Below are 22,843 nucleotides of genomic sequence, written 5' to 3' on the forward strand. Positions count from 1 at the left end.
CTTACCTCTACCTTCGTGGGGTAAGGAGGTTATTTGCGGTAGACCCTCGGCTTGAGAGAAAAAAAAAAAGATTTAAAGCGTGATATATAACAAGAAACTAATGAGCAATAATCTCACTTTACAACTGGCCATTGAGATTGGTGGTGCAATTGTAAGAAATACATCTTTACCCCATAGTCAGGCAATCAATGCATTGATAAAGACGACATAAAGTATTCCCCACGTCTCAAGCTTTTTATTTTTTCCTGCTTTCTTTGTTTTTCTATGATCTTCTTTCTTTCTCTATCATTTTATTCTAACAGGTTGTACTTTCTATTGAATACAAAACCATTATCTGTGATTTCATTTATTTCTTGAAACTACAAATGAAGTTTCAATGAGAAAAAAGGAGATTTTTCCTAGCAGAAACCTTGTTATTGTTCTTATGCCAGTTTTAAAACAGAGGTGTTAGTTGAATAATTCCATAAGACAGCCTAAGAGCTCACCATCCACTGAATTTTACCGTCTTTTCCCACTAAAAAATTCAAGCTTTTGCGTTAGAGGATTAAACAGAAAATGCCAACACCTAGAATATTTTAAAAATAGATCACGAGGGGACGAATATATGAAACATGCTTAATTCTCGCAATCCAGCAAAATGCAAGTTCTTTAAAAAAATCAGCAAATGAAAAGGGCATTATTGCGCCTTTCCAAAAAATTCCAAATTGCACTGCTAGTCTCACTTTGAACAACTGGAAATTTTTTAGCACAACATGTAGAATGACTCTGTCTAACAGTATCAGTTGCAATAGCACAGCAGCCTGTCTTAGACGCAAAAAAGGTATAGATTTTTCCTCACTTTGTTAATCTGAACTCTCCATCTACATTGTCAAGCTCTCTGGGTTCTCAATAATCTTCGAAAATGTTTGAAGGAAAGCTGCCAAGTCCGCGCCATAAACAATTCGGTGATCTGCTGTGACGTTCACCTGTAAAATATTCAAAATGTGAAGTATGAATAGTCTTATGATGATGACGACATCACTTTGATTACGAAAACTCATACAAGGCTTCGGTTTAGACTTCAATGCAGGGCTTCAAACATAAGTAAAAATATAAGTCAGACGTTTGTAAACACTTTCAGTAGCTATTTGGTATACCTCTACCAACAGTTACCATACTTTAAACTCGAGAAGGAAGACAAAGAAATAGATGGGGGAAACTGGAGACATGTAAGAAGGGAAATATACAGAAGAAACTTTCTATGGGCAGCAGCCTTTCCAGTTTAAGGAAAAGAAAGAGGGATTTCGAAAGAGTCAGAAAATTGTGATTATGAGAGGAAAGGTCAAAGGGTTACTATTTAATAATGTGCCTGATGATGTATGCATATGGGTAAATTAGCAAGGTTGCATTCTATATCTTGTAGCACTATGTCTAGATGAAAATGTGAGATAAAACAGTTGATCTCTAAGAGTAAGACCAAGGATTAGCATCCAAAAAGTTTGTGTTTGAGTGACATTTTTCAAACACGAATATTTCTCAAAACCATATCCAATTTCACATTCCAAAAAACCAAACCCAAAATTAATTCCCTCCAAAACCAACCAGAAAGCAAGCCAATCTTAAATCCAAAGATAGCTTACATTAACCAAAACCTCCCACAAATACATGCCAAGAGTGATAATTTCTTGAGGCTCATGAAGTGTATCTCTTATTGCACTTGTGTGAGCTCTGTACCTATGTGAGCTCATATTGTCAATTCCAAATCCGGATGAAAGATGACGGTTGCAATAGGTTGATGACCAGTGTAAAACTAGTCAATTTATAAAGAGTCCTCTTTATAATGGTCCAAATGGAGTGGAATGAATATAGAGGATTCATTTAAGGATCCCAACTAGTTTGGAAGTGAGGCATCATAGTTGTTACGTCTCCTTTAGACTTTAAACAACATTAGAGACAAAAGAAATCGTGTTCATATGTGCCTCACCGCCATTGGATTCTTTGTTGCGTAGTTGGGACGATGAGTTAAGAATAACAAACTTTATCTAATCCTTCATATCAAGGAAACTAAAACATGAGAGGGATTAGATTAGAACCACTATCATCATAAACCACGGCTTCCTAGCAATATGAACTCCGAAATGCTATTAACTAGAACTGAAACCCACCCAAATCAATAGAAACTACACAAATTAACCCCAGGAGACTAGTTGGATAATCATGATTATAGCCTAAAGGTTTCAAAGTTAATGTACCTCCAAGCCCATCAACATCCAAGTCAACTTGACCTAGCCTATGGAAGGGCACATGAAGCAAGACACTATCTAGAGCTTTCTGTTAAGATGGTAACTTCCATCAGAAAAATTTCATCAGCGTTTTATGTTGGTTGATTGGCACAAAATTGGGGACCACATATCAAACCAAAATGTTACCCAAGAACTCAGCATGCAAAGACTATCGTATTTCAGTAATTTTTAGGTGCTTGCACCACCCCAAATTGGTTCATAGGATGTGAATGGACAAAATGAAATTGAAGTTTTCTTCTCTAGACTCTATTCATGGTTCTTCGATCCATATATAACCAAAAAATGACGAGACATGTTAATGTGATGTTTGTTGTTGTGCTTGAGTTAACAAGTTCCATATACGTCTGCACTTCACTAGTCATAACTTGTTCAGATGTGATTGACAATTATGGACTACTTCAGATACAATAATCACCAGTCCCACTTATCAAAGTAAAATTTAAACTAATCCAGCGCAAGAAAAAACCGGTCCTCCATTGCTCTTTACTGAATAGTTTTCCTATCTCACCATCCCAGACGTAATGATATGAAATTACTTAGCATCTTTAGTAGAAGTTCAGCCAAAAGTCATTGTGAAGATAAAAGGAAAATCTTTTTGCGCATTAAGTCTGCTTAATTAGCAGCATTTGCTGTAGAGCATGTAGTAATGGATAGGAAAGCTATGTTTATCTTGCTAATCAACAAGATCCCAGTTGGCAGTTAAAATCTCCCAACCCCATCTTCGTTTAAAATCTCCCAACGCCATCTTCGTTGACATATATATATATTAGCTCCACATGCACAAAGGTCCAGTTGATGAAAGTCTGGAACACTTGGAGTTGCTTAATTTGTGCTCGTATTCCATGATTCTTTTAAATTCCCTAGATTGTCATTGTCTATAAGTGCTTAACTTGTTTACTAGGTACACTTAAACTTACATAGGTGAATGTCATTCTGAAAACCTATTCCTCGTCTTCAACTTGCTTCTCACTCTCTCGGGCCCACCAGACTAGACCCTTTTCGCAATTTAATAGATATCAAAACCAAATACTGAAGAGATCTATATACCAACTAAGGGAATTAAAAGTAAATCGACACCCTGAGAAGCAGGAAGTGCTGGAACCGATCTAGTGCAACGTAGGAAAAATATAGGAAATGCACAAGATTCTCTTCTATTGATATCGCGCAACATCTTCATAAACATATTCATAGCAAGAATGGAGGATGAAGTAAGGGATAGGCTACTGGAAATCACAGGTTTTAGTAATGGGACTTTCCTATCAGATATCTGGGATTCCCATTGTCCCCAAAGAAGTGGCGTAAGCTGGACTGCCATCAACTTTGTGTGAAAATCACTGAGAAGATCAGGACAACATCAACTAGGCACTTATCCTATGCAGGAAGGTTACAGGTGATAAACTCTGTATTATTTTCATTACATAACTTCTGGGGGAAGTATTCATACTCCCTCAGAGTGTGTTGAAGGAAGTTGATAGGAAATGTAGGGAGTTTCTATGGGGAAGCTCTACTGAGCAGAGGAAGACTCCGCTGGTGGCTTGGGATACTGTTTGTAGACCAAAAAAGTATGGTGGATTGAACATCAAGAATTGCAAAATATGGAATATGGCATCTGTTGGAAAATTGATTTGGCTGTTGATCCATAGGAAGGAAATGTTATGGGTGAAGTTGGTACATGGCATTTATATGAAGACAGATACTGATTTTTGGACCCACATCCCTCCACAAGACAGTAGCTGGTATTGGAGGAAGCTACATGACATCAAAGTAGAAATGCAAGCTTGGTATCAGAATGGTAGGTATTGTCTCAACCCTAAAGGGACATACTCTATTTCAATGGGGTATGACTCTTTAATGGGAACAAGGCCAAGATGTAACAATGCTGGACTGATCTGGGACAGGATTTTACAACCAAAATACAGGTTCATGTTGTGGTTAGCTGCGCAGGGAAAGTTACTTACCGAAGACAGAATGGTTGGCATGGGGTTGAATTGTGATAGCATAGAATGTGTGTTATGTGAGATTGGATAGCATTGAGGACACTCAGCATTTGTTCTTGGAATGTTCATGGGCTGATGAGCTTTGGCAAGGGATTCAGGGGTGGACTGGGACGCAGATCCCACAGAAGAGTGTCAACACAACATTAAAGAGCATTAAGCAGAGGCACTGGTGTAGATTCAAAAGGAACTGATAGCTGCAATCTTTGGAGCAGTGATTTATCATATTTGGCAGACAAGGAATGGGAAATTTTCAAAGAGAAGCATGTGAATACTAGTTTTGTCAAACAACAGATTAAAAGTATAGTTACTGAAAGAGTTAACATGTATAGAGGAGCTAAACAGGCTAGAAAGTGTGTAGGTTTGATCAGCTTTGTACTTGGTCCTTGAGACATGATTTGCCCAGCACCCTTCCTGGAAGGTGGTTGGGGGATGGGGCTCTTTAGGTGTGTGATTCTTTTGATGGTATGGTAATATTTACAGTTTGTTACAAAAAATATATATATATATATCTTCATAAACTTTCTTTTTGTTATATGATGTAAAGATCATGCATACATCAAGGATTCTCGAAGATAACAAGAAGAGATCTTGTGGAAACAACATAGAACAATGCAATGTATCACAGAAGGGAAAGATTTACAAGGAGAGCAGAATAAAGGGCGCAACGAGGATGATTCAGCCATTTAAGAATCAAACAAAAGCTATTAGAAATTATCAAAGTCTAACTGATTATATGATGGCCAGAAAGGAGGTTTTTGCCACAAGCACTTGGAAGGGAGGTGGAACCTTTGAGAATCAACAAAACATGCATCTTAAAATAAACAGATGGTGAACAACCATATTTTTCTTTGTTTTCCACTTCTAGCATTCAAGGGAATAGGAACGGTTTTAATCACAATTTACATAACAATTCAACCGTGAGTTATAATTTTGAGTGGCTAGAGTAAGACAAATTATTTTGGAAACATTATCGAATTATAGTGAGCACCGATAAGTGACAATAAATTTTACTTCTATAATTATCTTCTGTTAAACCTAGCACTTAAAATAACTTAACAATGGGAAAAGAATACAAGACATACCAGCATCTTATTTTTGACGCTGAAGAACCCATCAGCATTAGCTACAACACTTGGTTTTGATGCTCCAACAGCCATTATCGCCCCCTGAACATCATTCAGTTTTTAAGTTGCTGTTATTTCCTACCAATACAATGAATTTAATCAGAAACAGAAGTCAGCTGTATCCAATCCCTTACCTGGCCGGGAGGAAGAATAGCATCAAATCGGTCCACACCAAACATACCCAAGTTGGACAATGTAAAAGTCCCTGAATTTGGAAACACAACACGTCAGTAGGCTTCCGTAAGATAAGCTAGAAATCCAGGTACAACCGTACAAATTCAACGAAAACAAGTAATAATAGTAACCTGAATTGTACTCGTGTGGCTGTAGTTGCTTAGCCCTAGCCTTCTCTACCAGTTCCTTCCACTTTTGAGACAACAGATACAGATCCAACTGCACCAATGTAAGATAAAAATAAGCATTACCTCTAAGGGCCCGTTTGGCCATGATTTCGAATCTTGATTTCATTGATTTGAAATCAGGTTGATTTGAAGTTGAAATTGTTTATGGACATGCAATTTGGATCTCAAAAGTTGTCTTTTATTTCATAAACATGAAACACCCACAATTCGTGAAAACTATCCTACTCTTATACAATCTTACCAAATGAGCAAACCTAAACAGGGTATCGGAATATCCTAAGGTGCCACATTAATAAATTGCATATCTCCACGTTCCGTTTATAAATAAATGCTTGCGATTACATGCTATTACAAACTTTCAAATACGCATAATTTTACAAAGATCCATTGGTCCAATAAATCAAAAATAGCATAAACTAGTCATTCTTATATATAATCCTCTCACATGGTACGGACAATCTCTTCACGGCAAGCATGAGTAAAGGGATCCTTTTTTGTAAAATAAAAACGTATGGGTCAAGTTTTATTTTTATTTTTTAAATTGAAATCACAAACTTGGAAGTGAAATCCTACCTTTTAGTAGGATTTGGGATTTGAATCAAAATTTCAAATTGACGTTGAAATTTTGTTCAAATGTCATAAACAAACACGAATTTCAAATCAAAACTTCAAATTCGAACTCCAAAATTGCATGGCCAAATGCCTATGAACTTAACATCTTTGGTAGAATCAACAACGATTTAAACCAACCACATGAAATGCTGCATAATTAGGAGACTTGATTCAGTGACACTACCTTGTCAGCATCCTGAAGCACAGGTGTTATCAAGCCACCATTAATCGCCACAGCGACTGCAATATTTATGCTGCTGTTGTACGTAAAGCTCTTTCCATCTTTACAAGAGGAATTCACAACTGGATGCTGAGCTAGTGCCATTGCCGCAGCTTTGGCCAACAATGCAGTCATTGTAACACCCTTCTTCTTAACCTGTTTATCCATTCAATCACAAAGCATCTCAAAAATCCCAGAATCTAAAACCAATTCATATCAGTTAATTTGCACACTTTTATTATGCATCATATAATAGTCTATGTTAAATCATGTGACCACCTTATTTAAAAACAAATTACGGAAAAGGTTCAAAATTGCCCTTAATGTATTAGAAATGGCTCAAAAATGTCCTCCTTCTACCTATTGAATCAAATTTGGCCCTTCTTCTGCCTATTGGATCAAATTTGCCCCTTCTTCCACCTATTGGACCAAAAATGCGCTTAACACATTAGAAATGTCCTCCTTCCACCTATTGGATCAAATTTGCCCCTAACGTTATTTTCAGGCTTAGAATGTCCCTCCATTAACGGCACACTTATATTACATTTGATTAATTTTTAATTAAACACGTGCACTTTATTTATTGGTCCACATAAAATTCTAATCTGTCACCCGACCCATCCATGACTCAACTCAACACAACATCCGATTTAAATTAACGCAACTAAGCATAAAATCATTCTTTTACCTGCTGTTTTCAATTAATTTCTATGACAACCCTACTCAAGCACGTGAAGTATCTCGTGAACACCCTGTTAAATTGAAGTATAACTTATATTGAGTTCGCAACGTAAAGTTTCAAATTTAAATCACTCACCTTCAGGTATAAAGCATCAAGGGCATCAGTAACAACCGGATATCCAACACGAAATGTGGGTACAGAAAGACTCTCCACCATATTCTTAGACACTGCAACTTGCATTGTAGTGAACGGAACAACTGTCGACCCGGGAATCTTCGGTAAACTAGCCGAAGCAGCTTTTTCCGGCGCACCCACTGCCGAAGCTGGAGTCGGAGCAGCAGGAGGAGGAGATGGTGCTGGAGTAATTCCAGCAGCTTTCTCAACATCCTCAGCTGTAATCCGTCCAAATGGACCCGATCCGTTCACTTTATTAATATCAACTTTATGTTGCTTTGCCAATTTCTTCGCATTCGGCGTTGCAACAATCTTCCTCGGCCCATCATCAGAAGAAGAAACCTTAGATGGAGCTGCAACTTCAGGTTCAGGAGTAGTCGTCGATCCAGATTGGCCTTGTGCTTTAGCTTTAGCTTCAGCAATTTCGTCTTCGGTTTCAGCTAAAAGCCCAATAGGGGCACCAACCGGAGCACTTTCACCTGTTGGGGTGAAATAACAAGGGCGTCATGTTGAAGCTAATAATTGCAAAACTTGAACGACCATGAATCAGACAACAAGAAAACTATATCAAAAGGAGCATAATATTTAATAAGGTTTGGTCAAGTTTCTACATATTGGGAAAAGTAATATAAGAAGCATAAAACATATTGAGAAAATAATATCCCCCTAAACAAGACTCTTTAATGACTACATTGTGGATGCTATTGTGTTTTTGTGGGAATGAAGTATCTTCAATTTATAGAAGTCCAAAACTAACATCACGTTCGTTAACAACAATAGCAGCAAGAATCCCATCAAGTGGCCTGCATATTAGAAAAACTAATATAAAAAGCATAAAACTAACTCCCTCTGTCTCAAATTATCTGTCATGATTACTAAAAATAGTTGTCTCAAATTATTTATCATCTCAGAAGTTCAAGGCACAATAAATTATCTTTTTCCTATTTTACCCTTAGTAGAATTTTGTCATTAATGGAGATGACACATAAATAGAGTAAACATTTAATAAAGACAGATTATAACTTAGACATAAATAAGGGTGAAGTAGTAAAATACCCCTCATTAATTAATACTCACTCCGTCACAAAATAAGTGTCACCTAAGCAAAAAATTGTCGTTTTTGAAATTCAAGGCAAAAAAATAGCAATTGTTTCCAACTATACCTTTATCCTAAACAACTATTTCTTCTTAATAGTGTTCAATTCTCAGGAAACATTTAATAAACCGGGGTAACTTTGTAAATTATACCTTGTATTTATTATTTTTCTTAATGGGCGTAAAATAAGCTAAAGTGACACTTGTTTTGGGACCGATGGTGTATTTCTTAAAAGGCGTGTAACACGATAAAGCAACAAATAATTTGAGAAGGAAGGAGTATTATGGTAGAAAATCAGGGCAAATCCTAACATTGTCCCGTATTGACTTGTCACACCCCTTGAGGAGCTATAAATAGAATGACAATTTTACTATAACACCCCTAATTATTGCTAAGTCATCTAATGATTGAAATCAAAGTTGCGCAGCCACTGAGAATTCGTTGAAGTTCCCAACCCAATAATTACTAATAGGGGTAAAACATGGATGAAATGGTAAATTATCTCTTAGTTTTCTAAACTGGACAAGGAAAAGTGGAGAACTATACAGGACAAGTTAAAATGGCTGGAGGCAGTAATTCTAATTATGGTAGAAAATCAGGAACGTCAACAACAATATAGAAAGTGACACTTATTTTGGGACTAATGGAGTATTTCTTAAGGGGCGTGTAACACAAAAAAGCAACAGATAATTTGAGACGAAAGAACTACTATTATGTAACATTACCTTCATTAACAACAATAGCAGCAAGAATACCATCATAAAAAGTCTCAACATCCATATCAGCTTTATCTGATTCCACAACAACAACTGATTCACCTTTACACAAAACATCACCTTCCGTTTTAACCCACGACACTATCTTCCCTTCAGTCATCGTTGAACTTAACGCTGGCATGAAAATCTCACGAATCTTGGACTGAATAACTGGCTGTTGTTTCTTGTAATTTCCTGTTTTTTGTGGGAATACAGTGAGACGACCAAGTGAAGATGAAAAGGAGATAGATGATGCCATTGAAGTTGAGTTTTTTGGTGAAAATGTGGTGAAGTTAAGGGAATTTGAGGGATGATTTTAGTGATTTATATGAAGGAAGAAGTAAGAGAAATGGCGGAGATGACGAGGAATAGTTAGTTAAGTGTAAGCTTTGAGTTTTCCGCCTGGTGTAATGGAGGCAAAAAGTTCGTTGGGCTGATTTGGGAAAATTACAAGGTGATGTCCGTTTATTAGACCATATCCTTTTTTAGCTAACATTTTAGAATTTTTCTAATTATTTTTGTAAAAGAAGGGACCAACATAAATTGAAATCTCCAAAAGAAGAAAGAACCAGAGTAATGTTGGGAAGTAATATTTTCTTTAGTATGTATGATAACAGACTTTAACATAGTTTAATTATACAAATGCATAAACATTATTATCAAAATTAATTAGTATATTTTATCTAAGTGATTTCTGTTTATTTTTATTTAAGAATTTGAAAAATGTAAATTTTATTGTTCTAATACAAGTTTTAAACAATTGCTTAAAAATACTTCTCTTCTTATTAAATGGAATATAATTTGTTTTGCTGCTTTGCTGTGTTAAGAAATATGTAACAAACATATTGGTCAACTATAAATTGATCTAACAAAACGTGTAATATATAACAATTGACAATAAAATTTATGAAAAGTTGCTATAAAAATTAGATTTCATTTTTTTTTCAACTAAAAACCATGTTAAAGAATCACTTGAACAACTTTTAATTTATTTTTTACATGTAGGAGGAGTATTACATTTTTTACTAGATGGCTTATGCTCGTGCTGCGCACCGGCCCAACACTTCGTATTATAGTGTATCTATGTATATTTAGTTGTGTTTAGATAGTGATAATATATATATACACACACTATGTTCAAAATACGATTAATATAACATTGTAGTTTGTGCTCCGTATCTAAAACTTTATTTTATTCGTGTTTGCTACGAAAATTTATTAATACTTTTTAAAACAGAAGACTTGTTTAAAATAAAACTATTTTCCTCTGTTTGAGATACAATAATAGCAATATTTAAGCATCAGTTGATACTTTCAATTTTAATTCGATTAATTTAAAAGTGTAAAATACTTATTATTTTTTATCAAATTTTGATTTGAATAATTCTAATTCAAATTATTAAATTAATTTTACATGTTTGAAACGAAACAAAGTAGAAATTAACTTTCTATTTAAACGAAGAAATGCTATTTTTTAATTTTTGGTAAATATTCTCAGTTTAACTCATTTTACTTGTCATGTTATCTTTTGCATGATTTTTTAAGGAAACGTGAATTAGAATTATAATTTAACTAATTTACCTTATTCATTATTTGATCTCCATTTGATATTAATCTCTTTTCACATTTATTAGAGTAAGAAAAAAATGAAAAAGTAATTAAATTCTATTTTATTTTAATATATAAGTATTTTAAGTATGTTGTTGTACAATAATTTCATTTGCTCCTACTAATGGGTTGATACGCATGTGGCAATGAGTCCATTATTGATTTAATTGTTTGATTTTCTAAGACTTTTTTTTTAACATTGTTTGTTTTTTTAATATGGGATTCATTTTTTTTTTTATTAATATTGCTTGATTTTGTTAATATGGGGTCCACTTTTTTTTCCCGTGAGTTTGGATGTGGTGGGTTCCACTTTTTTTTTTTAATACTGGTTGGTGTTTAATATGGGGCCCAATTTTATTTTTTTTAATATTAGTTGTTGTTTAATATATATGGGTCCACAATTTTTTTTGCCTGATTCTGTTAATATGGGGTCCACTTTTTTTTTCCGTGAGTTTGGATGTAGTGGGTTCCACTTTTTTTCTTCTCTTTTTTTTTTTTAATACTGGTTGATGTTTAATATGGGCCCACAATTTTTTTTAACATTATTTATTTTTTTAATATGGATTCACTTTTTTTTTAATATTGCTTGATTTTGTTAATATGGGGTCCACTTTTTTTTCCCGTGAGTTTGGATGTGGTGCGTTCCACTTTTTTTTTTTTTAATACTGGTTGGTGTTTAATATGGGGCCCACAATTTTTTTTTAAATATTAGTTGTTGTTTAATATATATGGGGTCCACAATTTTATTTTTTACAATTTTGTTTTTGGATGTGGTGGGTTCCACTTTTTTTTTTTTAATACTGGTTGGTGTTTAATATGGGCCCACAATTTTTTTTTTTAACATTGTTTGTTTTTTTAATATGAGATTCACTTTTTTTTTTTTAATATTGCTTAATTTTGTTAATATGGGGTCCACTTTTTTTCCAGTGAGTTTGGATGTGGTGGGTTCCACTTTTTTTTTTTTAATACTGGTTGGTGTTTAATATGGGGCTCACAATTTTTTTTAAATATTAGTTATTGTTTAATATATATGTGGTCCACAATTTTTTTTATGGGCCTGTTTAATATGGGGCCCAAAAGTTTTTTCTAACATTGTTTGTTTTTTTAATATGGGATTCTTTTTTTTTTTAATATTGCTTGATTTTCTTTTTTTAATATTAGTTGTTGCTTAATATATATGGGGCCCACAATTTTTTTTGCCTGATTCTGTTAATATGGGGTCCACTTTTTTTTTCTCCTGAGTTTGGATGCGGTGAGTTCCACTTTTTTTCTTCTCTTTTTTTTTTTTAATACTGGTTGGTGTTTAATATGGGCCCTACAATTTTTTTTTTTAACATTGTTTGTTTTTTAAATATGGAATTCACTTTTTTTTTAATATTGCTTGATTTTGTTAATATGGGTTCCACTTTTTTTTTTTTTTTTTTTAATGCTGGTTAGTGTTTAATATGGGGCCCATAATTTTTTTTAAATATTAGTTGTTGTTTAATATATATGGGGTCCACAATTTTGTTTTTGGATGTGGTGGGTTTCACTTTTTTTTTTTTTTTTTAATACTGGTTGATGTTTAATATGGGTGTAACGAACTAATCTTTCGTTCCTGAAAATAATAATCAAGACAAGAAAAATAGCGACAAAGAATAATATTTGATTTCAAGAATTTGCGCGGGGGTTACAATCTTTATGAAATCTTAAATAAAAAGATGTAATCCTCTGATTCTTCTCCTCACGATACGGCCGTCATTCAAGGGCTTTTGCTTGTTCTTGAATAGACGAATCACTTGTTGTTTATATTTCACTACGAATGCGGAGCCGAGCTTTAATCACAAACGTAGAGGTATGGAAACTTGCGGCTCACCACTTGGAGCGAAGACTTCTTAGTATGCGGAAGACTTGCGGCTAAGAGCTTCTCTATGTCTATCTCCCCTTCTTTTGGCTTTATGAAGACCCTTATTTATAGTTGTAGGGGAGAGCTAGGGTTTGTAGATGATTGGTTGAACCATGTCATTTGAACACTTGGCGACATTTGATTGGTTCTTCTATCGACTTGACATGCTGTGTCATTTATGCACGTGGCATGATTTTATTGGTCCTTGATTTGACTTGGCGCGCCACATCATCTGACACGTGGCATGGACCTTGGGCTAATAAAGTGGGCTCATCATGTGAAGTCCGACAAGATAGACTAGCCCAATTGAATTGGTGTTTCAACTAAGTCCATACATGTTGGATTTAAACAATAAATCCGATTATGTTAGCCCATAATATTTGTTTGGACCAATACATTTAGAATTTAGAATATGATCCAAATTAATTTATGGATTTAAGTTCGATTAAATTTCAGTGTCTACAAATGCCCCCTGCTTCAAGGCTTGTCGAGCTTCATGACTTGTCAAACCTTTAAAGACGAGGCTTGAAGTATTCACGAAGCGAACGTTTTTTTATTATTATTTGCCTCCATATAATTGATTTCCCGCAAAATATTTGAAATCTGACGGGAAATAATTGTGCTCAAGCTCTTCAATCGTGTCGCAAGCGAATTTTTACCACCGCCATAAGTAAGCCTAATCCTACTAGGAGAGAACAGTGACTTTACATCCATAAGCACTCTCCATATTAGTAAAAAATAGTGGCTTTCCATACATAAGTATTTTTCATATGCAAACACTTTCATATTAGGAGAAATCAGTAGCTTTCCATACGTAAGTATTTTCCATGTGCAAACACTTTCATATTAGGAGAAATTAGTAGTTTTCCATACGTTAAGTATTTTTCATGTGCAAACACTTTCATATTAGGAGAAATCAGTAGCTTTCCATAAGCCTAGACTTTCCATATATAAAGCCTAAACTTTCCATAAGCTTAAGTTTTCCATGATTAGATTCCAACTGGAACAAGGATTTCTTTGTGTAATCCATGTAGGAACCAGATTTTGACATCTATAAATACACCCCTTCTCTTGGTGTTTGGGTATCAATTTATAGCATTGTGGAGTTGGTTCGAACCCATCGCTCTATCAGGTAATTTTCTTTCAATATGAATTTTCGTCACTTTCTTCACAGCTTACATGTCTGTGGTAGAAAATTCATATCTCAATGTAGGAACGTCGAAATCATGATCCGCTTGATGTTTCGGAAACTAGACTCGTAGAGCTACGTCATATGCGGAAACCATGACCAAATTGCTTATATATTTACTCAGATATTGATCGAGAATCAGATCTTCAGTTCTAGTTTACTGGTTCATTAGTTTTGTGCGTCCTGACGAAAAATCTTATATCTTGACTTAGGAACATCGCAATCACGAACGGTTTGTGGCGTCGGAAAGAAGACACATAGAGCTACGTCATATACGAAAACCACAATCAAGTTGCTTCTATATTGGCTCAGGTATATTTCTTTTAATCAGCCACATAATCTGATTTTGCATATGTATTTTCGTCACTTTCTTCACAGCTTACATGTCTGTGGTAGAAAATTCATATCTCAATGTAGGAACGTCGAAATCATGATCCGCTTGATGTTTCGGAAACTAGACTCGTAGAGCTACGTCATACGTGAAAACCATGACCAAATTGCTTATATATTTATTCAGATATTGATCGAGAATCAGACCTTCAGTTCTGGTTCACTGGTTCATTAGTTTTGTGCGTCCTGACGAAAAATCTTATAACTTGACTTAGGAACATCGCAATCACGAACGGTTTGCGGCGTCGGAAAGAAGACACATAGAGATACGTCATATATGAAAACCACAATCAAATTGCTTCTATATTGGCTCAGGTATATTTCTTTTAATCAGCCACATAATCTGATTTTGCTTTCTTGGCTTTGGACATGCTCTACGAAACTTACCTGTCCCTTTTTTTTATTTCTTTTACAGGTCTTTGGGCGCATCTGTACGGATTTGAATTTAAACAATGATGATGCACTTTCGTGATCGCGATACGCCGCGTCCTCATCTAGAGATAGTGAGCGACAAACGAAATCCGAACGCCAAAGTCCTTGCCTTGGAGGTTCAACCTCCAGTGATCGGTGCTTTCTCACTTGACGGAGAGCTTTCTACGCTTCATCTTGCTGAATGGTCTAAAAAGGAGACCAAAGACGTCATGAGCCACTTCTCAGGCAAGGCCACTGTTATGGACGTCCCTCTATTGAAGTCCGCAATTCATCGAGAAGTCGTGCCCACCGAATCTTCTCATCCCAATGGATGTTTCAACAACTGGAGTGTCCCGCCTTCTGGTTTTGGAAAAGTTTGCTACACACCTGGCTACTGGGAGTGGGTGGAAGATGTGCTTCCTCGCTATAAGGAAGTCTTGGAGCGTGTCAAAGTTTACGATGCCATCTACGCTTCTTTGTTTACATATGATTATGATGACAACGTACTGCATGCTTTTTGTGAGCTTTGGCGTCCGTCTACCAATACGCTTTCCACTTTCGTCGGGGAGATGTCTATCTCGCTTTGGGACTTACGAACAATTGCAGGACTTCCCATTCACGGATCTTTTTATGATGAAGTTGTTCCTTCGGCGAAAGAATTGACGCAAATGGACAATCAGGGGAAACCATGGCTCCCCAAGAGCTGTCTATACTTGTTTTCAGCCTTTTACAAACTTGCCGAAGGTGGCCGCCATGAGGTGTCCATCCATGATTGGGTGAAATTTTGGTTTAGAGGACCAAGCAGGTACGCGGAACCTCCACAAAAGGCGTCGAAAGGTCGTGCAATGAAGCCAAGATTGAATCACAATCCTTCCGGGCATATTGACATGAATTACTTACCACGAACCGATGAGGAGCATGCCCCCTTCGTCGAGCTAGGAGTGGAAGATTCACTTAGAGATGAGACGAATTTGTCGGCTTTCCTAACATGTTGGCTCTGCAAGTTTGTTCTCCCCCATAAGAAAATTGATTATGTGCGTGCTAGCGTTTTTAAAGTGGCGAGCTTGATGGCTCATGGAGAGAAATTCTCTTTGGCAGTCCCAGTCCTTGCGAGCATATATCGTGGCTTGAGAGAGATCTCTACTTCTCCAGACTTGAAGCAGGGGGATATAATTTTCCCCATACACTATGTATATGGCTGGCTAGGAGAATATTTTAAGACCCATCATCGTGCCAATCACTCACATCGGAGTATACCTTTATGCAAGATTTCTGACGAGAAGATGGCCAAATACTTCAATTTTTCTGACGCCCGAAAGTTATTTCAACAAGATGATGCCCGCCACCTCCATCATTTGGCGTTGCTACAAGGTAGGGAATTATACTTCACCGATACTGGCGATCTCTCAGATTCATGGAACGATACTATCATAAGCCTTCGTTCGAGCTATGTTACACTTAGGCATGCTGCGGATCTCATCGTGGAGTCCTATAGCCCTTATAGGTTTAGCAGACAATTTGGTTTTTGTCAAGACATCCCTGGAGACCTCATGGAGCGACCATACGATGGCACATTGCTAACACTAGCACAACTTTGGAATTCTTCAATTCGCCTTGGAACCTCTTCAAAAGTCATAATTCCGGTGCGCCCATCAGAAGATAGTTCGCCTTTAATGACTCGTGAGTACATGGAATGGTGGCTAGCCAATCGGACAAATCCATCAGAAATGAGTCCTCGAATTATTTCACAAAAATCAAAGCAAGATCATACACCTATGTTGTCCAAAAGAGGTCCGACTCGAATGAAAGAAAAATCGCATCCTTCTTCTAAGTCCGAGGTGCAACTTAATGATACTCCGCAAGCTCATGAAACTTCTTCTAAATCCAAAACCTTGAAGGATGTTGAAATCCCTATGGACAAAGGAGTTAAACGCGTCCGACTAGTCTCCAAGACAAGTGCTACGGCTCCTAAGGTGACCAACAATACTTCCAAAAGAAGGGAGCCTTCGAGTTCATTGGACAAGGGCGCCAAAGAAACATCAAGTCTCGCACCATCTTGCAACAAAAAGTCTCGCCCTTCCTCTCTTCCTATCGATGTTGGAAATACCATCGCATCCTCTAGTTCGACGGAGAGTAATACAAGTGGAGATCGACATTGGAATCGTTTTGAAAGGAAATCGAAGGAGTCCGACGATCACCATAATGAATTCGCTGATTTGGACGCTATTAGCATTGGATCTGATATCCATCTGGATGGGGATCCAAACTCGATGATGGGCTTGGAAGAAGTAGCAGAACAAGTAATATTTCTTCTCTCCATATTTTCTGCATTTACACTTTTTGTTTTTAAATCTGTTTTTTTTTTTTGTAGTTGGGTTTCCAGAAACTAGACGGGATGAACGCGGCTGAAGTTGTCGTTGATCAGATTACACATCCGAAGACCTTCAGACCTTCCTCACAGCCATTGCAACCTAGCGCGTCGAGCTTTGATCCACAAGGGACTATTTTCCGCTTCAAATCAACTTTCGTCTCTGAGATATGGGGTGCATTGTGCGGATGGATTACACAATTTTCTTTAGGTTCCTTAGACAGCTTTATGGTGTTGGAGGCAAGTATTGCTTCGACTCTTGAGGAACTTAGGAAAATCAATATTATCGATGTTTCTGCTTTGGAGGGTCTTGTCGAGAACTTCCTCAAGGCGTATGGAGAGTATGACTCTTTGAAATCGTCGAAGATGACTAAAGAATTACACCAAGAATCACTTTCAGATGCACAACGGCGCCTCGATGATGCTAAACAAGAACATGGAAAGCTAGATGGGTCCATGAAGGAGCTTCAGGCAAATCTTGCGAATGTGGAGAAAGACTTAGCAGCCTTGAACTCTAGGAAGGAGCAACTTATTGCATTCCTTGACAAACACCAAGAGGAGTTTTCCAAAAATCAAGAGAAAATCGCCATTACAGAGGGCGAGATTCATACTATTGAAGCTAATCATGTGCTATCTGATGAAGAAGCAGAGAGACTATCCAAGCTTGAAGAGGCGGTTGAGAAGAGTCGTCAACAAATCCTATGCTTCAAGCCTTTTCCGTGACTTAGATTTTTGCTTAGAATTTTTACTTTTTAATTGCTTGTTATGATGTAGTGACATTTCCTTCTTGAAGCAATAAAAGTAGTCGCCTTTATTTCAACATGAATTATTTCGTCTTGTGATTTGGATCAATTTTCTCTCCCCCTTTTTTTGAAGATAACTGAAGAATCTTTTTTTTTTCTCTCTCGAAATTTAGCTTGAATTCTGCCTTGCTCAACCCTTCAGATTTGTGCTTTGGTAGTAGAAAATTCATAACTTGGAGTACGAGCGTTGGAATCACAAGATTCCAATTTCTATGGAAAGAGGACTCATTGATCTACAATATATATAAAAATCACGGCCAAATTCCTTCTAGATTTGTACAGATAATTCTCCAAATTTAGCTTAGATTCTGCCTTGTTCGACTTTTCAGCTTCGTGCTTCGGTGGGAGAAAATTCATAACTCGGAGTACGAGCGTTGGAATCACAAGATTCAAATTTCTATGGAACGAGGACTCATTGATATACAATATATATAAAAATCACGGCCAAATTCCTTTTATATTTGTACAGATAATTCTCCAAATTTCAACTCCGATGCTGCCTTGTTCTATTTTTCAGCTTTGCGCTTCGGTGGGAGAAAATTCATAACTTGGGGTACGAGTGCCGAAATGACGAGATTCCAATTTCTATGGAACGAGGACTCATTGATATACAATATATATAAAAATCACGGCCAAATTCCTTTTATATTTGTACAGATAATTCTCCAAATTTCAACTCCGATGCTGCCTTGTTCTATTTTTCAGCTTTGCGCTTCGGTGGGAGAAAATTCATAACTTGGGGTACGAGTGCCGAAATGACGAGATTCCAATTTCTATGGAAAGAGGACTCATTGATATACAATATATATAAAAATCACGGCCAAATGCAGATTTGTACAGATAATTCTCCAAATTTCAACTCCGATGCTGCCTTGTTCTATTTTTCAGCTTTGCGCTTCGGTGGGAGAAAATTCATAACTCGGGGTACGAGTGCCGAAATGACGAGATTCCAATTTTGTTGGAAAGACGACTCATCGAACTACAATATTTTTAAAAATGACGCTCAAATGCCTTCTACATATGTACAGATAATTCTCCAAGTTCAGCTTAGAATATCTTGTTCGACTCTTCAGCTCTGCGCATTTGTGGTGAAAAAAAATCTCAACTCATCATAGGAGCGACATTCTAGCTTTGGAAAGCGACTACTTGAAGCATCCATCAGATTTTTTAGTGGCATAATTATTTGAAGAAGTAATGCCGACTTGATAGAAGCGTTTAAAACAAACTGCAATCATCTTCGGCTTCAACTGCTGTGAATTGTCTTCTTCTTTCCAGTCATGTTTGTCTCCTCACTCGGTGAAGAGGATCAAGTCATTTCGTAGTTCCGAACAAAAAGAAGGATTGTTTTTATGCGACTGAACTTAGAATGAAACTCTAAGCGCCTACGTACCTCGGTGAAGAGGATCAAGTCATTTCGTAGTTCCGAACAAGAAAGAAGGATTTTTTTTTTGGTGCGACTAAACTTAGAATAAAACTCTAAGCGCCTACGTACCTCGGTGAAAAGGATCAAGTCATTCGTAGTTCCGATTTTTATTTTTTTTTGTCCTAACTTTTGCCTAGGCCGCCCCTTTCGAGGTTTTCAACCTAGCGGACATTTTTTGTTTGTCCTAAATTTTGCCTAGGCCGCCTTTTTCGAAGTTTTCAACCTAGCGGACTTTTTTTTTTTTTTTTGGGCCGTACACAGTTTAAACTCATACGGGCCAGGAGTATCATCTTGCTTCAAGGATAGTACATCTTCAAGAATTTCCCGTTGATGGGACCGATCCGCAAGCCATCTGCATCTATAAGCTTGTAAGCACCACTTGTATAGGCTTCTTGGACAACATATGGCCCATCCCACTTTGAAGTGAACTTGCTTCCAGATTTATGAGATATGATAATAGGTCTTCTTACCGCCAGGACTTGATCACCAACTTGGAAGGACCTCAGGCGAACCTTTTTATTGAAAGCACGGGAAAGACGAGCTTGATAACATTCAAGGCTTTGCTGAGCTTCTAGCCTTTTCTCATCAAGGGCCTCTAACTCTTCAAGGCGTAGACGAGCATTTTCTTCTTCAGTGAGCCCTTCTTGGATAGCGAGCCGCAATGAAGGTATTTGGCGTTCAAGTGGAAGGACCGCTTCAGCTCCGTAAACAAGAGAATAAGGAGTTGCTTGAGTTGGTGTGCGATGAGTCGTTCGGTATGCCCAAAGAGCTTCTTCCATTCTATCATGCCAATCTCTTTTAGACTTGGAGACGACCTTCTTTAACAAGTTGCACAAGGTCTTGTTAAATGCTTCAGCTAGTCCATTTGCAGCAGCATAATACATAGACGAGTTTCGTTGCTTGAAGCCAAAAAGCTCGCAAATCTTAGTCATCAATTTGTTGGAGAACGGCTTGCCATTATCTGTTATGATATAACTAGGAATGCCAAAACGATAAATGATGTTTACTCGAATGAAGTTTGCCACATTCTCCTTTTTTACTTCTTTGAGGGCGACAACCTCAGCCCATTTTGAAAAGTAATCCGTTGCAGCTAAGATGTACAAGTGGCCACCAGAAGATTTCGGTAGCGGTCCAACCACGTCTAGCCCCCAAGCGTCAAATGGCCAAGATGCAACAGTTGGATGTAACACCTCAGGAGGTTGGTGTATAAAATTTGCATGAAATTGGCATGCTTTGCAACTTCGCGCATAGTCCAAACAATCTTTCACCATTGTTGGCCAATAATACCCCATTCTTTTTATATGAAAGTGCAGTTTTGGCCCAGATTGATGTGATCCACAAACTCCAGAGTGGGCTTCTTGCATAGCTTGAGTCGCTTCTTCTTTCCCCAGACAACGCAAGAGAACTCCCTCGAACGATCTACGGTACAAAGCATCTTTGTAGTAAAGGAAGCGAGGGGCACGACGACGAATTTCGGTCTTTCTTTTTGGATCTTCTGGAAGAATGCTATAACACAAGTAATCGATCATGGTTTGTCGCCAATCGACTTTCTCGGCTTCAGTAACGGCCACAAGAAGCTCGAGTTTGCTTTCTTCATCCTCATCGTCCTCTGGCGGTACTATCCATTTCTGGCAGATAGTGATTTGCGCTTGGTCAGGCAAAGTCAATGTTGAAGCCAAAGTAGCCAAAGCATCAGCTTTCTTATTTTCCTTTCTTGGCACGTGTTGGAGAGTTACGTTGCCGAGCCACCCAATTAATTTTTGTGCATAGTGATGATAGGGACGCAATTCTGGCTTTTTGACCTCGTAGGTACCCAACAATTGATTGATTACCAATTCAGAATCTCCAAAGACTTGTAATTGTAACTGCTTCATATCAACAGCCATTTCAAGCCCAAGTATGAGTGCCTGATATTCTGCAACATTGTTAGAGCAACATTGTGTTAAAGTGAAGGAATACGGTAAGACCTCCCCCTGAGAAGTGACAAATATCACACCAGCGCCAGCTCCTTCGCAATGTGCAGCACCATCAAAATACATCTTCCAAGGCCGTTGAATCTCAATGACCATCGCATCCTCATCGGGTAGTTCATCAGTTAATTCCCAGTCATCGGGTATCGGATGGTCTGCTAGAAAATCCGCCAATGCTTGCCCTTTCACAGCTTTTTGAGGAACGTACACAATTTCAAATTGTTGAAATTGGAGATACCACCTTGCTAGTCGGTCGCTAAGGACAGGTTTCGACATCACAAATTTGATGGGGTTTGCTTTGGAAATAAGACGAACTACATGGGCTTGAAAGTAGTGTTTCATCTTCTGAATCGAGAAGACTAAGGCCAGACACAACTTTTCAATCGGCGAATACTTCAACTCATTTGGCGTCATCATCCTACTCAAGTAGTAAAGGGCATTTTCCTTCCCTTTGCTATTCTCTTGGGCTAAGAGTGCTCCAACTGAACTTTCTTGTGCCGATATGTATAGTATCAAAGGCTTTCCAGGCACAGGAGCCGCTAGAACTGGAGGTTTGGTCAAGTAAGTTTTGATGCTCTCAAAGGCGTTGGCACAAGCTTGGTCCCATTCGAAAGGAGCACCTTTCTTCATGAGACGACTGAACGGTTGACATTTCCCTGCTAGATTTGAGATGAATCTCCTAAGATACGCCAGCTTCCCTTGCAGACTTTTCAACTCATGGATGTTTCTTGGCTCGGCCATCTTCACGATTGAATCTACTTTGGCTTGATCAATTTCTATCCCCCGATGTCGAACGACAAAGCCAAGGAATTTTCCGGAGGTAACCCCAAATGCACACTTCAAAGGATTCATTTTGAGTTGGTGCCTTCGTAGTAGGTCAAACACCATTCTCAGGTCTTGCAAGTGATCACTCTTTTTTCTTAATTTTACCACCAGATCGTCAACATAACACTCGACGTTTTTGTGAAGCATGTTGTCGAAGATATTTTGCATAGCTCTTTGGTATGTTGCTCCAGCATTCTTCAAGCCAAAAGGCATTACTTTGTAGCAATAAATACCTTTAGGAGTGCGGAATGCGGTAAGCTCTTCATCCTTAGGTGACATGCGGATCTGGTTATAACCAGATGAGCCGTCCATGAAGGACATCGCCTCGTATCCAGTAGTGGCATCAATCATAAGCTCAGTAATGGGAAGTGAAAATTCATCCTTAGGGCATGCATTGTTGAGATCCCTAAAGTCAACACATACTCGAATTTGTCCATTCTTCTTTCTCACAGGGACAATGCTCGAAATCCATGTGGGGAACTTAACTTCGCGAATGAAACCAGCCTCAATAAGCTTGTTAACTTCATTTTCGATCAAGGGAACCAATTCGGGCCTGAAACGTCGTTGTGCTTGTTTGATAGGACGTGTGCCATTCTTGACAGCGAGATGATGGACCGCAACTTTAGGGTCTAAGCCAGGCATCTCTTTGTAACTCCAGGCAAATACA

General features: G+C 37.6%; 2 protein-coding genes across 2 annotated transcripts; one reads left to right on the forward strand and one right to left on the reverse strand.

The window, feature by feature from the left end:
* Positions 1-599: 599 nt before the first annotated feature.
* LOC132641793 (dihydrolipoyllysine-residue acetyltransferase component 4 of pyruvate dehydrogenase complex, chloroplastic-like) lies at positions 600-9,757 on the reverse strand. The gene is made up of 7 exons (XM_060358884.1): positions 9,275-9,757; positions 7,415-7,932; positions 6,562-6,753; positions 5,709-5,796; positions 5,538-5,608; positions 5,362-5,445; positions 600-965 (listed from the first exon to the last, which is right to left on the reverse strand). The coding sequence occupies exons 1-7, from the start codon at positions 9,561-9,563 to the stop codon at positions 861-863; spliced, it is 1,347 nt and encodes a 448-aa protein (XP_060214867.1). The 5' UTR covers positions 9,564-9,757; the 3' UTR covers positions 600-860.
* A 5,037-nt stretch (positions 9,758-14,794) lies between these two features.
* LOC132642792 (uncharacterized) lies at positions 14,795-17,878 on the forward strand. The gene is made up of 2 exons (XM_060359831.1): positions 14,795-17,087; positions 17,159-17,878. Exons 1-2 carry the CDS (start codon positions 14,829-14,831, stop codon positions 17,876-17,878), a joined length of 2,979 nt encoding a protein of 992 aa, XP_060215814.1. The 5' UTR covers positions 14,795-14,828.
* The last annotated feature ends 4,965 nt before the right edge of the window (positions 17,879-22,843 follow it).

This window comes from Lycium barbarum, chromosome 5 (assembly GCF_019175385.1).
Source record: "Lycium barbarum isolate Lr01 chromosome 5, ASM1917538v2, whole genome shotgun sequence".
Lineage (NCBI taxonomy): Eukaryota > Viridiplantae > Streptophyta > Magnoliopsida > Solanales > Solanaceae > Lycium > Lycium barbarum.